The sequence below is a fragment of the Heterodontus francisci genome, chromosome 6, assembly GCF_036365525.1.
Source record: "Heterodontus francisci isolate sHetFra1 chromosome 6, sHetFra1.hap1, whole genome shotgun sequence".
NCBI classification, from domain to species: domain Eukaryota; kingdom Metazoa; phylum Chordata; class Chondrichthyes; order Heterodontiformes; family Heterodontidae; genus Heterodontus; species Heterodontus francisci.
In genome coordinates, this window is record NC_090376.1 from 1,847,776 (window position 1) to 1,861,302 (window position 13,527).

General features: G+C 43.7%; 1 protein-coding gene across 1 annotated transcript in view; it reads left to right on the forward strand.

Moving 5' to 3' along the window:
• Nucleotides 1–13,527, forward strand: part of LOC137371058 (dynein heavy chain domain-containing protein 1) — a 373,825-nt gene that overhangs the window by 271,166 nt on the left and 89,132 nt on the right. Inside the window, exon 30 of the mRNA XM_068032957.1 lies at nucleotides 10,188–10,414. Coding sequence (XP_067889058.1) covers nucleotides 10,188–10,414 — 227 coding nt within the window. The remainder of the gene's footprint in view (nucleotides 1–10,187; nucleotides 10,415–13,527) is intronic.

Here is a 13,527-nt window from a genome sequence, read left to right on the forward strand (position 1 = left end):
AGAGGAGCAGGCTGCCTGTACCACTTGATTGGCACAACACTACCTGACCCTCCTGCTGTGTCAAGAGCTCAGTGCCAGCATAGATGAGACGAGATCAGCACTGGAGGCAAAGGTAATGACATTGAAATCATGCAGATAAAGTGGGGAGACCAATTTTGTGTCTTATCCACCTTGATCTGAAAGGGCGTGGGCATGCCATGAATCATAGCCTCCATGCCCATAAATTGGGGTGAATGAATTTTGTGCCCTTTGAACCCTACAGCACAGAAGGAGGCCATTTAGCCCATCATGCCTGTGCCAGCTCTTTGAAAGAGCTATCCAATTAATTTCAATCTCCTGTTGTTCCACCATAGCCCTGGATTTTTCTCCCCTTCAAGTATTTATCCAATTCCCTTTTGAAAGTTACCATTGAACCTTTCAGGCAGCACATTCCAAATCACAACAACTCGCTGTGTAAAAAAAATGTCTCCTCTCATCTCCCCCTCTGGTTCTTTTGCCAATCTTAAATCTGTAGCTTCTGGTTACTGACCCTCCTGCCAGTGGAAACAGTTTCTCCTTATTTACTCTATCAAAACCATTCATAACTTTGAACACATCTATCAAATCTTCCCTTTGGCTCGGAAGATCAAGATGTAGAATCAGTTTGAGTGAAGCTAAGAAATAGCAAAGGAAAGAACTCATTTGTGGGAGTAGTTTACAGGCCCCCTCACAGTAGCTACACTGTAGGACAGAATATAAATCCAGAAATAATGGGAGTTTGTAGGAAAGGTACTGCAGTAATTGTGGGTGATTCTTCATATAGATTGACAAAGCAAATTGGCCAAGGTAGCCTGGAGGATGAGTTCACAGAGTGTATTATGGACAGTTTCTTAGAACAATATGTTCTGGAACCAACCCAGGGGCAGGTTATTTTAAACTTGGTAATGTGAAATGAGACAGGATTAATAAATGACCTCATAGTAAATGATCCTCTAGGCAAGAGTGATCATAACATGCTAGAATTTCTCATTCAGTATGAGGGTGAGAAACTTGGGTCTGAAACTAGTGTCTTAAACTTAAACAAAGGCAATTACAAGGGTATGAAGACAGAGTTGGCTAAAGTGGACTGGGAAAATAGGTTTAAAGGTAAGACGGTAGAGAAGCAGTGGCGAAAATTTAAGGCGCTATTTTATAACAGTCAACAACGATAAATACTGTTGAAAAAGAAGCCATCTCTCTACAAGAGAGATGCACCATCTGTGGCTAACTTAGAAAATTAAGGATGGTATCAAATTGAAAGAAAAGGTGTACAATGCTGCAAAGATTAGTGGTGGGCCAGAAGATTGGAAACATTTTAGAAACCAGCAGAGGATGACTTAAAAATTAATAAGGATGGAGAAATTAGAATATGAGAGTAAATTAGCAAGAAATATAAAAACAGACAGTAAGAGCTTCTACAAGTATATTAAAAGGAAGAGAGTAGCTAAAGTAAACATTGGTCCCTCAGAGGATGATACTGGAGAATTAATAATGGGAAAAAAGGAAATGGCAGAGACTTTGAACAAGTATTTTGTATTTACCTTCGGGAGCTGAGAGGAGTGCAATCAGACCTACAAGGGAGCACCTAGAACCGGGAGAGAATAAATACAGCACCAGGCCCGGGGCCTGCATTTACCTTCGGGAGCAGAGAGGAATGAAATCAGACCTGTGAGGGAGCACCTAGAACCAGGAAAGAATAAATACAGCACCAGGCCCGGGGCCTGCATTTACCTTCGGGAGCAGAGAGGAATGAAATCAGACCTGTGAGGAGCACCTAGAACCAGGAAAGAATAAATACAGCACCAGGCTTGGGCATGCATTTACCTTCGGGAGCTGAGAGGAATGCAATTGGACCTGTGAGGGAGTACCTAGAACCGGGAGAGAATAAATACAGCGCCAGGCTCAAGGCCTGCACTTACCTTCGGGAGGTGAGAGCAGTCGGACCTGCGAGAGAGCACCCAGAACCAGGAGAGAATAAATACAGTGCCAGGCTCGGGGCCTGCACTTACCTTCGGGAGCTGAGAGGAGTCAGACCTGCGAGTGAGCAGAATTTGTGGAGTCGGCGCATGCTAACTGAGTTTCAAAAATAATTCAAACAGTGACATCACAGGAAAGCTGTTAAGGGGTAAATGCCTATGTTAGTACACTATTGTTAGGGTGCGTGTGTAAATAGCCACAAATTAGAAAAAAACTTAAAATTAAAATTTATTTAACTACCTTATAAGTAATTAAGGCACACAAACAGAAGGGAAAAGCTGGTGAATCTACTGTTTTATTTTAAAGCAGTAAGATTTATTGCTGAGGTTATTACTATTATTGGTAACATTTTAGTATCAGCGGGGTATATTAATAGTGGTAAGGTAGATTAGTTTTGGTAAAAATTTAGTATTAGCAGTAGTAAGGTTATTATTACGATTGGTAATGTTTTTTACTATTGGTTGGGTTATTAGTATTAGTATTAGTAATAGCAGGGTTTATTCGTACCAGAGTATAGTTCTAATACCAAGATTACTATCTAATAGATAAAAGAATGGCAGGGCTGCTCCAACCTCTGCAGTGCCTATTCTGTGCTATGTGGGAACTCCAGGATGCTTCTCGGGTCCTGGATAACCATATGTGCAGGAAGTGTCATCAGTTACAGCAGCTTGAACTCCAGGTTTCAGAACTTGAGCAGCAGTTGGCGACACTGCGGTGCATTCATGAGGATGAGAGCTTCATGGATAGCACATTTATAGATATGGTCACCCTACAGCCTGAGAGCATGCAGGGAGAGAGGGAATAGGTGACCGCTAGACAGTGAAGAAGAATCAGGCAGGTAGTGCAGGAGACCCCTGACTGCATCTCACTCTCCAACAGGTATTCAGTACTGAATACTGAGGAAGGTGATGCTACACCTTGGGAGCACAGCCAGAGTCAAGGCCATGGCGCCACAGGTGGCTCAGCTGCACAGGGGGGTGCAGGGAAGACTAGAAGAGTGATAGTGATAGGTGATTCAATACTCAGGAGAACAGACAGGCGTTTCTGTGGCTGCAGAGGTGAATCCTGGATGGTGTATTGCCTCCCTGGTGCCAGAGTCAAGGATGTCACTGAGCGGCTGCAGAACATCTTGAGTGGGGAGGGTGAACAGCTAGCAGTCATGGTCCACATCGGAACCAACGACACAGGTAGAAAGAGGGATGTGGTCCTGCAGTCAGAATTTAGGGAGCTAGGTAAGAAATTAGCAAGCAGGACCTCAAAACTAGTAATCTCCGGATTACTCTCAGTGCCACACACAAGTAAGTACAGGAATAGAAGGATAAGACAGATGAATGCGTGGCTGGAAAGATGGTGCAGGAGGGAGGGCTTTAATTCCTGGGACATTGGGACCGGCTGTGGGGGAGATGGGACCTGTACAGGCCGGACAGGTTGCACCTGAACAGAGCCAAGATTGAGTTCCTTGTGGGACGTTTTGCTAGTGTCATTGGGGAGGGTTTAAACTAGTTTGGCAGCGGGATGGGGACCTGAGGGTAGACTCAGCTGGGACAAAATCAGAAAAGAAAATGGAAACCAGAAAATTAATGGATGAGTCTGGAAGACAGAGGAAACAAAGATTAGAAAATTTAAAAAAAAGTTTGGCAGTGCTCAAGGGTATCTATTTCTTGCAAGGATTATAGCAAATAAAGCAGATGAGCTGAGGGCACAGATAAACACATGGCAGTATGATATCATAGCTATTACAGAAACATGTCTTAAGGAGGGACAGGAATGGCAGCTCAACATTCCTGGTTACAGGGTTTTCAGACGCGATAGGGAGGGGGATAAGAAAGGAGGGGGAGTGGCAATTTTGGTCAAGGAAACTATCACAGCTGTGAGGAGGGATGATATGTTGGAAGGTTCATCAAATGAGGCCATATGGATCGAGCTAAGGAACAAAAAAAGGGCAATCACACTGCTGCGAGTGTACTCTCGACCCCCAAACAGTCAGAGGGAGTTAGAAGAGCAGATATGTAAGCAAATCTCTGAGATGCAAGAACAATAGGGCAGTAATAGTCGGGGATTTTAACTACCCCAATATTAACTGGGATAGTTTTAGTGTGAAAGGAACTGAGGGAGCAGAATTCTTGATGTGCATTCAGGAGAACTTTTTTGCACAGTATGTAGCAAGTCCAACAAGAGAGGGTGCAGTTTTAGACTTAGTTTTAGGAAATGAAGATGGGCAGGTGGAAGGAGTGGCAGTGGGAGAGCATTTCTGTGGTAGTGATCATAATTCAGTCAGTTTTAACATAATTATGGAAAAGGACAGAGATAGAACAGGAGTTAGAATTCTCAATTGTGGCAAGGCCAATTTTACTAAACTGAGGAGTGATTTAGTGAAAGTGGACTGGAAACAGCTACTTGAAGGTAAATCAGTGTCAGAACAGTGGGAGGCATTCAAAGGGGAGATTCAAAGGGTTCAGAGTAAACATGTTCCCACAAAGAAAAAGGATGGGACGGCCAAATCTAGAGCCCCATGGATGTCAAGGAGCCTACAGGCAGAAAAGGTAAGCTTATGTCCGACACCGAGAACTCAAGAACACCAAGAAAGCCGAGAGGAGTATAGAAAGAGGGGAGGGGGTTGCGGGGGCGTGAAATCAAACAGGAAATAAGGAAAGCAAAGAGAGGGTAAGAAAGAATATTGATAACCAAAATCAAGGTGAACCCAAAGATGTTTTATCAAGAAATTAAGAGTAACAGCATAACTAAGGAGAGAGTAAGGCCCATAAAAGACCAAAAAAGTAACATACGAACATTCGAACTAGGAGCAGGAGTAGGCCACTCAGCCCCTCGAGCCTGCTCCACCATTCAATAAGATCATGGCTGATCTGATTGTAACCTCAACTCCACATTCCCACCTACCCCCAATAACCTTTCACCCCCTTGCTTATCAATAATCTATCTACCGCTACCTTAAAAATATTCAAAGACTCTGCTTCCACTGCCTTTTGAGGAATTATGTGTAGGGGCAGAAGATTGGTCTTAATGAATACTTTGCATCTGTCTTCACAAAAGAGGAGGACAATGCAGATATTGTAGTTGAGGAGGAGGGGTGTGAAGTATTGGATGTGTAAAATATGGGGAGAGAGGAAGTATTAATGAGATTAGCATCCTTGAAAGTTGACAAATCACCAGGGCCAGATGAAATGTATCCTAGGCTGTTAAAAGAAGCAAGAGAGGAAATAGCAGAGGGTCTGACCATCATTTTCCAGTCCTCACTGGATACAGGTGTGGTGCCAGAGGATTGGAGAACTGCTAACATTGTACCTTTGTTTAAAAAGGGAGCGAGGGATAGACCAAATAATTACAGGCCAATCAGTCTAACCTCAGTAGTGGGCAAATAATTGGAATAAATTCTGAGAGACAGGATAAACTGTCACTTAGAAGGGTACAGATTAGTCAAGGAGTCAGCATGGATTTGTTCAGGGAATATTTTGTCTGATTAACTTGATTGAATTTTTTGAAGAAGTAACCAGGAAGATAGATGAGGGTAGTGCAGTTGATGATGTGGTCTACATGGATTTTAGCAAGGCTTTTGACAAGGTCCCACGTGGCAGTCTGGTTAAAAAAATAAAATCCCATGGGATCCAGGGAAAGGCAGCAAGGTGGATACAAAATTGACTCAGTGGCAGGAAACAAAGGGTAATTGTTGACGGGTGTTTTAGCGACTGGAGGGCTGTTTCCAGTGGTGTTCCGCAGGGCTCAGTACTGGGTCCCCTGCTTTTTGTGGTGTACATTAATGATTTGGACGTAAATGTGAGGGGCATGATCAAGAAGTTTGCAGATGACACAAAGATTGGCTGTGTGTTAGATAGCGAGGAGGATAGCTGTAGGCTGCAGGAAGATATTGATGGTTTAGTCAGATGGACAGAAAAGTGGCAAATGGAATTCAACTTGGAGAAGTGTGAGGTGATGCATTTGAGGAGGTCAAACAAGGCAAAGGAATACACGATTAATGGGAAAATACTGAGAAGTGTAGAGGAAGTGAGGGACCTTGGAGTGAATGTCCACAGATCCCTGAAGGTAGCAGGACAGGTTGATAATGTGGTTAAGAAGGCATATAGAATCCTTTCCTTTATCAGCTGAGGTATAGAATATAAGAGCAGGGAGGTTATGCTGAAACTGTATAACTCATTGGTTCAGCCACAACTTGACGACTGTGTGTGGTTCTGGTCACCTCATTACAGAAAGGATGTAATTGCACTGGAGAGGGTACAGAGGAGATTTACGAGGATGTTGCCAGGACTGGAAAAATGCAGCTATGAGGAAAGATTGGATAGGCTGGGGTTGTTCTCCTTGCAACAGAGAAGGCTGAGGGAGATCTGATTGAAATGTACAAAATTGTAAGGGGCCTGGATAGAGTGGATGTGAAGGGCCTGTTCACCTTAGCAGAGAGGTCAGTGACGAGGGGGCATAGATTTTAAATGATTGGTGGAAAGATTAGAGAGGAGATGAGGAAGAAAATTTAACCCAGAGGGTGATGGGGGTCTGGAACTCACTGCCTGAAAGGGTAGTTAAGGCAGAAACCCTGAACTTATTCAAAAGGTGTCTGCATATGCACCTCAAGCGTCGTAACTGTAATCTGCAGGGCTACGGACCAAATGCTGGAAGGTGGGATTGGACTTGGTGGCTTGTTTCTCGGCCGAATCAGACATGATGGGCCAAGTGGCCTCTTTCTGTGCCATAAACTTTCTATTGTTTCTATGATTGTCTTCACGGAAGAAGACACCAAAAAATCCCAAGAATAGTAGAAAATCAAGAGGCAAAAGGGAGGGATGAACTTAAAACAATCACTATCACTAGAGAAAAAGTAATGGGAATACTAATGGGACTAAGGCTGACAAGTTCCCTGGACCCAACGGCCTGTTTCTATGCTGTACGACTCTATGACTCTATGACTCTAAGTGGCTGCAGAGATAGTGGATGCATTAGTTGTGATCTTCCAAAATTCCCTAGATTCTGGAAAGGTCCCAGCGGTTTGGAAAACCGCAAATGTAATACCTCTATTCAAGAAAGGAGGGAGACAGAAAGCAGGAAACTATAAGCCAGTTAGCCTAATATCTGTCATTGGGAAAATTCTGAAATTCATCATTAAGGAAGTAGTGGCAGAACATTTAGAAAATCATAATACAAAAAAATGTGTCAAAATGGTTTTGTGAAAGGAAAACTGTTTGACAAATTTATTGAAGCTCTTTGAGGATGTGACAAGTAGGGCGGATAAAGGGAAACCAGTAGATGTAGTGTATTTGGGTTACCAAAAGGCATTTGATAAGGTGCTACATAAAAGGTTACTACACAAGATAAGAGCTCATGGTGTTGGGGGTGATATATTAGCACGGATAGAGGATTGGCTCACTAACAGGAAACAGACAGTCAGGATAAATGGATCATTTGGCAAACTGTACCTAGTGGAGTGCCTCAGGAATCAGTGCTCAGGCCTCAACTATTTCTGATCTATATTAATGACTTGGATGAAGGGACCAAATGTATTGTAGCCAAATTTGCTGACAATACAAAGATAGGTAGGAAAGCAAGTTGTGAGGAGAATGCAAAGAGTCTGCAAAGGAATTTAGATAGGTTAAGTGAGTGGGTAAAAATCTGGCAAATCTGGGAAAACGTGAGGTTGTCCACCTTGGTTGGTAGAATAGAAAAGCAAAATATTATTTAAATGGAGAGAGACTACTGAATGCTGCAGTACGAGGGACCTGGGTGTCCTCATACATGAAACACAAAAAGTTAGCATGTAGGAGATGGTGGCAAAGTAGTAATGTCACTGAACTAGTAATTCAGAGGCTAATGATCTGGCTGCATGGGTTCAAATCCCACCAAAGCAGCTGGTGGCATTTAAATTCAATTAATTAATTAATTAAAATCTAGAATTGAAAGCTCGTCTCATTAATGATGCCATTAAACTATCATCAATTGTCATAAAAACCCATCTAGTTCACTAATGTCCTTTAGGGAAGGAAATCTGCTGTCCTTACCCAGTCTGGCCTACATGTGACTCCAGACCCACAGCAATGTGGTTGACTCTTAACTGCCCTCTGAAATGGCCCAGCAAGACACTCAATTGTCAAGATTGAGCAGGTGATCTTATCTTACAGGGTAGATGTTGAGAGGATGTTTCCCTCCTGCTGGGAATCTAGAACTAGGGGGCACAGTTTCTTCTCTCAGAGGGTCATTAACACAAGAACACATCTGGTTCCAATGTTAATATGGTTAATCTTTGAAATTCTCTACCCCAGACAGAAGTGGAGACTGGGGCATTGAAGGCTGAGTTAGACTGATTTTTGTTGGACAAGGGAGTCAAGGGGTATGGGGGGGAGGCGGGAAAGTGGAGATAATGCCACAATCAGATCAGCCATGATCTTATTGAATGGCAGAGCAGGCTCGAGGGGCCGAATGGCTCACCCCTGCTCCTATTTCTTATGTTCTTAAGTTCTCAAGCATCTCTGCTCTAAGGAGAACAATCTGAACTTCTCCATTCTCTCCAAATAACTGAAGTCTCTCATCCCTGGAACCATTCTAGTAAATTTTCTCTGCACCCTCTGCAAAGCCTTGTTCATTCATTTGTGTCATCTTCTTCCCAGAAGGTTGACTGTCAATGATCTCCACATGTCTGTCCTTACACATTCCGCAGAGGTCAACTACATCCAGTCCATTATATCCATCATCCATTTTCTTCTCTGCTTCCCTTTCCTACGTTTTCCGTCACTTTCCTTCCAATAATTGTCTCTGTTTACCTTCTGCTCTAATGATGTGACTGAAGTTTGATGTTATACACTAATTTCCTCTTTTCTCCAGCCATTTCCAGCACTTTTTCATTAGTCTTTCTGTCTGTGTAAGATATGTGGAACATCCTCCGATCTGTCCATATCTCGAATGCATTCAGCTTATCAATGGTCTCTTTATTTGTTGTTCATGTCTCCGAGGCATATAACATAGATGACAAAATGTAACACCTCAGCATTCTTTTCCTAAGATTCAGGGTCAGTTTCTTTGATGTTAACAAGTCCTTCATTCTGACAAAGCTGGTCTTGGCCATCTCAATTCTCCTTCAAATCTCACAATCACATCTCCCATCATCTGTGATAACCTGCCCAAGGTATGTAAACCTTTTCACTTGTTCCAGGACTGGTCTATTTACTTCAATTTTCACTTCAAGTGCAGTGTCATCTGCGTATCTCAAGTTGTTAATGTTCAACCCACCAATATTGTAACCTGGTAGATGTTCTGGTAGGTGGCTTCAGTGTACAGGTTGAACAGTTTTGGGAACATAACACATCCCTGACGAACTCCTCTTTTGATTGGGAAGCTGTCTGACAAGCCGCTCTCTAGTCTCATCACTGCTGATTGCTGCCAAAATAGATTCTTAATGATCCTTTATTCATTTCTGTCAATTTCTAGTTTGTTTAAGCACTCCATTATTTTCTGACGGTAGACTCTATCAAATGCCTTCTCATAGTCTATAAAGCATACACACACAGGGTTTTGCACTTCCAGGTATCTTTCAATGACTCCTCTCAAGTTAAAGATGCCTTCTCTTGTTCCTGTCTTTGGTCTGCATCCTGACTGACTGTCATCTATCTCTGCTTCTATAGACTGGTCATTTCTTTCCAAAAAGATCATTGAAGTTCTTCCCAGATATTAACGTGTGGTGTCTAGAATTGAACACAATCCTCCAGCTGAGGCCTAATCAGGGTTTTATAAAGGTTTAGTATAATGTCCTTGTTTTTGTACTCTATGCCTTTATTATTAAAATTAATAAAATAATGATTCCATATGAAATATTACTTGTCCCTTGGTGTGTGATCTGTTGTTATGACTCACAGGATTACAAGTAATCTCCAAAATAAATGTGGGGTTTATTATAACTGAAATGAAAGATAATAAACAAAGAGTTACTGCATGAGCCAAACTTGAACATGTCTTATTCTGCCAGGCTCCACCCACAACTGCCTGCTCATGAGTAACTCGACATCACTTCCTCTGATGATCTGCACTTGTAGTCCTTAAGGTGGTTTGGTCTTAAGGTAGTCCCTTCTTAAAGTCATCCTACAACACATACTGTTCCCTTCCCCTGCACTGCCCGCACCCTGAGCTGTCCCCTCGCTCGAATTGCCCCTTGCCATTGCTGACTCTCTGTCTCTTTCCAGGTTTTTCTTGGCTGTGGTACAGTTCCTCCACGTAGTGTTGTTGTTGGACGCTGAGGACAGCAAGTACCCACTGGGACTGTGGAATGGACTCCCTGGACATTTGGCTCACATCCTCCTACATTGCTGTTCGGTCGACATCTGGGAGCCGTGGTCCCACCAAACATACGTGCAGATTGCCACCTCGCACCTTGGCATCGGCAATCTCTCAACACTCAACAGGACCAACGGTCAGTCTGATCTCCGGCTTCAGTCTCAAGGGGCCAGTATATAATGGGGGAGGGCGGGGGCAGTTATGTTGTACAGAGCTTTGGAGAAACTGCGTTCAGTTCTTTGCACCGCACCTCAGGCAGGATATATTGGCCTTGAGAGGGTGCAATGTAGATTCACCAGAATGATACCAGAGCTAAAAGGGTTAATTATCAGGACAGGTTGCACAGACTGGGCTTGTATTCCCTTGAGTTTCGAAGATTAAGGGGTGATCTAATCGAGGTGTTTAAGATGATTGAAGTATTTGATAGGCTCACTAGAGAGAAACTATTTCCTCTGGTGGGGGGAGTCCAGAACAAGGGGGCAGAACCTTAAAATTAGAGCCAGATTGTTCAGGGGTGATGTCAGGAAGCACTTCTTCACACAAAGGAGAGTGGAAATCTGGAACTCGCTCCCCCAGAAAGCTGTTGAGGCTGGGGATCAGTTGACAATTTGAAGACTGAGATTGATAGAATTTTGTTGGGTATGGGGATTTAGGGTTATGGAACCAAGGCAAGTAAATAAAGTTAAGATTCAGATCATTCAATAGTGGATAGGCTCAAGGGGCTGAATGGCCTCCTCCTGTTCTGCCTTTGAGGCTTCCCTCCTTCCACGAACTCACTAGGTCAAACTTTCTCCAAAGATTCCCAACCCCCCACTTGCCCGAGCCCTGAATTGGCATCTTTCTCTAGGTTCTCTCCTTTCTCCATCATGCCCTCTCCAAGCTCATCTTGTCCATGTCACCCACCTCCTACCCCCTTGACCTATTCCCACTAAACTCCTGACCACCCAGCTTCCCCTCCTGGTCTTCATGTTAGCTGATATTGTTAACGGCTCTCTCTTCAGGTGTTGTCCCTCTTTCCTTCAAAACTGTCTTCGTCACCCCTCTCCTCAAACAACAAACCCATGACCCCACTGTCCTTGCAAATTACCATTCCGTCTCCAACTTGCCTTTCCTCTCCAAAGACCTTGAACATGCTGGCAGCTCCAAATCCATCCCAGCTTTCCCAGAACTCAGAAATGAGTAGCTGGTGAGTCTTTATAATTTAAGTAATAAATTTAATAATCTAATAAATGGAGGCATGGCAGGGCAACTCAGACCTGTGGAGTGCGCATTCTGTTCCATTTGGGAACTCCAGAACATTTTTCATGTCCTGAACAACCATTTGTGCAGGAAGTGTCGTTAGCTGTAGTAGTTTGAGCTCTGGGTTTTGGAGGGAATAGATTACCGCCAGGAAGTCAAGAAGGACCAGGTAGTGCAGGAGTTCCCTGAGTGTATCTCATTCTCCAACCAGTATTCCATTCTGAATACTGGTGAGAGTGATGGTTCCTCTGGGATGTGGAGCCAAGAGTCTACACCACGGCTGGCCCAATTGTACAGGGGGACAGGAGGAAGATTGGAAAAGCAATTAGTGATAGGGGATTCTATTGTTAGGGGAACAGACAAGCATTTCTGTGGCCACAGACGTGAATCCAAGATGGTATGTTGTCTCTGCACTCTGAGTGGAGAGGGTGAAGAGTCAGCAGTTGTGGTCCATATCGGTACCAACGACATAGATAGAAAGACAGATGAGGTCCTGCAGACAGAGGTTAGGGAGCTCGTAAAGAAACTAGTAAACAGGACCTCAAAGGTAGTAATCTCCAGATTACTCCCAGTGCCACGCACAAGGAATATAGAAATCAGAGGATAGTGCAGATGACTACATGGCTGGAGAGATGGTGCAGGAGGGATGGCTTTAGATTCCTGGAACATTGGGATCGTCTCTGGGGGAGATGGGACCTGTACAGGCTGGATGGGTTGCACCTGAACTGAGCCAGGACCAATATCCTTGCCGGGCAATTAGCTAATTTTTTTTTATTCATTCGGGGGCTATGGGCGTTGCTGGCTAGGCCAGCATTTATTGCCCATCCCTAATTGCCCTTGAGAAGGTGGTGGCGAGCTGTCTTCTTGAACGTCTTGGGGTGTAGGTACAACCAACAGTGCTGTAAGGAAGGGAGTTCCAGGATTCTGACCCAGCGACTGAAGGAATGGCGATATCACACTGTCGACGACTCCTTCCATCACTTTTCTGATGATCAATAGTAGACTGATAGGCCGGTAATTGGCTGGGTTAGATTTGTCCTGCTTTTTGTGCACAGGGCATACCTGGGCAATTTTCCACATTGCCAGGTAGATGCCAGTGTTGTAGCTGTACAGCTTGGCTAGGGGCATGGCTAGTTCTGGAGCACAGGTCTTCGGTACTATTGCTGACTCGTGCTAATAGGGAGGGTTTAAACTAACTTGGCGGGGGTGTGGGAACCAGGAGGTAACATTAGAGAGGAAAACCAAGGTGCACAGAGAATTGGGAGAGACAGATGGCACTCGAGTAGGAAACAGTAAGGCATTAGGTGGAGTTAGTGTAAGGGAGAAAGGAATAAGGTCTATATTACTGTGCATGTATGTGAATGCACAGAGTGTGGTGAATAAGGTTGTGAGCTGCTGGCGCAGTTAGCTATGTGGAAACATGGTGTCATGGCAATAAAGGAGACATGGCTCAAAAATGGCAGGACTGAGCACTAGATATTCCTGGATACAAAGGTATTTAGGAGAGATAGGGAAGGAAAGAAAGGAGGAGGGGTAGCAGTATTGATTCAGGAGAACATTACAGTGATGGAGAGATGCGATGGCTAGAGGTGGCAAGGATAGAATCTATTTGGTTAAAGCTAAGAAACAATAGAGGGCTTATTACACTATTGGGTGTATTCTATAGGCCACCAACTTGTGGGAAAGATATGGAGGAACAAATTTGTATGGCAATTAAAGAGAGGTGTAAAATCCATAGAGTAGTTATAGGGGACTTAATTATCCTAGTATAGACTGGGATAGTAACAGTGGAAAGGGAAGACAGGGTGAAGAATTTTGAGAGTGTGTTTAGAAGAATTTTCTACATCAGCATATTTCCAGTCAAACGAGGAAGGAGGTATTGCTGGATCAGGTTCTGGGGAATGAGGAGGATCAAGTGTAGTGGGGGAACATTTAGGGGACAGTGATCATTATATCACAAGTTTTAGGTTGGATGTGGAAAAGGACAAGGAGCAATTCAAATAAAAAAAA